Below are 1,800 nucleotides of genomic sequence, written 5' to 3' on the forward strand. Positions count from 1 at the left end.
TTTATACTGAGTTCAATATTGTATAACTGTATTAATTCAACTGTGAACCTAAAAATTTACAGCCACTTTTGAAAGAGATGTATCCTTGCTCTGGAAATTGTTACTGAATATGTTAAAGCTGTAATGAAATGCTTCTTCTAATCATGTGGTTATTAAAGAAAAAAGAAAAAAAATATTTTATTATTACTATTTTTTTGAGACAGGGTCTTCCTGTAGCCCTAGCTATCCTGGAATTCACTATGTAGACCAGGCTAGCCTTGAACTCACAGACATCTGCCTACCTCTGCCTCCCGAGTGCTGAGATTAAAGGCACGCCACCATGCCCGGCTATTATTTTTATGTGTATAAGTGCCTGCATGTATGTAAGTCCATGTTATGCAGTGCCCATAAAGGTCAGAAGATGGCATCAGACTTCCCTGGAACTGGAGTTATGGATGGTTGTTAGCCACCATGTAGGTGCTGGGTCCTATGCAAGAGCTGACAGTGCTCTTAACTGCCAAGCTATGTGTCCAGTTCCCCAAGGTATTTTTTGTTTGCTCTATTAGAGTGTGGAACTTTCTATCTCTTCCTCTTGCATCTCCTCCTCCCTTCCCCCATCTTTACCCCAAGGCTCAAAGCATGCCCACTTTGTGTAACTCCAAAAAAATTCTCCTCAGGTTCCCTTCTGTGTCTGTTTATAAATCCATTTATCAATAAGATGGAGAAACTAGGTGGGCACTGTGGGTACCAGGGTCACTCTGGTACTTCTGGCTTGGTCATATCAGATGTGTGAAGGCAAACTCTCGATACCCAGATATCACCCTTCTAATCCACACCAGGCATGGATTACTGTACTACATACCTGAGCTGAGTAGTGGTGGGTAGGGTGGGTAGCTGTTAAAACCACCCCTGACAAAATGACCTGAAACGAGGAAGATTCGGGAACCCTACATCATTATTCAGACCATATGATCATCATGGGTTTCCTAACCATCTTGAGGTCTTTATTTCCCTTGAAACAACTCATGTGTGGGGAGGGGAGGGGATGTCTCTACCTTATTGCCTGTGGCGGTGTCCACCAGGAAGCCCAGCACCTGGAGAACTATGCTGCTCAAGGCCACAGGCCCACAGCTCTGACTCATGTGTTCCAGTGTTGCCTCAGGGGACTCCACACTCTGGCTGGCACACTCTGATGCTGGCAGAGAATCTAGAGAGTGAGTAAGGGTATGCTCTGGCTGGCTGAGAAATTGGTCATCTGACAGCAAGTCCTGGAGACTGCACAGGTTCTCTTCTTCCTCTTCCTCCTCTATGCATGACTCGATTATGTGAGTCACATATTCCAAAAGCAGCAAATGAAACAGATGCCAGGCGCCTACATTGAAATAACAACCAGAAATGAGATACATCTGATAAGTGGCAGACAGACAGGTAGAAGTAAAAGACTGTGAAACTAATGGGGGGCTTTTAATCTCTGGTTACCAGAGAATCGACTGAAGGAATGGGTGGTCAGTAGTGAGGAATCTGTGACACTTGCAGCAATTCACACTCAGGGAACTTTGCCAGACAGCCTTTGGACAGACAAGGCCAAGAGCTAACAGTACTGCATAAGGAAGAACTTAAAACCCATCTGGTGTGAGGCTGGAGGAAAGTAAATTCTACAGGGATGGGGGCTGTTCCCTTTGTGTGTCCAAAGAGAAGTCTGTCTTTGATGTTTGCCTCAGAAACAGAGTGGGTGATCTGGCCTGTGTTTTTTTTTTATGATATTTTTATTTTTTTAAATTATTTATTTAATAACCACATAATTAGAAGAAGCATTTCATG

At 43.7% G+C, this 1,800-nt stretch overlaps 1 protein-coding gene across 1 annotated transcript in view; it reads right to left on the reverse strand.

The window, feature by feature from the left end:
- Rfx8 (RFX family member 8, lacking RFX DNA binding domain) overlaps positions 1-1,800 on the reverse strand; it is an 84,299-nt gene that overhangs the window by 7,340 nt on the left and 75,159 nt on the right. Inside the window, exon 14 of the mRNA XM_008845915.1 lies at positions 1,035-1,351. Within this exon, the coding sequence (XP_008844137.1) occupies positions 1,035-1,351 (317 nt within the window). The remainder of the gene's footprint in view (positions 1-1,034; positions 1,352-1,800) is intronic.

The sequence above is a fragment of the Nannospalax galili genome, unplaced genomic scaffold, assembly GCF_000622305.1.
Source record: "Nannospalax galili isolate Female #2095 unplaced genomic scaffold, S.galili_v1.0 scaffold182, whole genome shotgun sequence".
NCBI lineage: Eukaryota > Metazoa > Chordata > Mammalia > Rodentia > Spalacidae > Nannospalax > Nannospalax galili.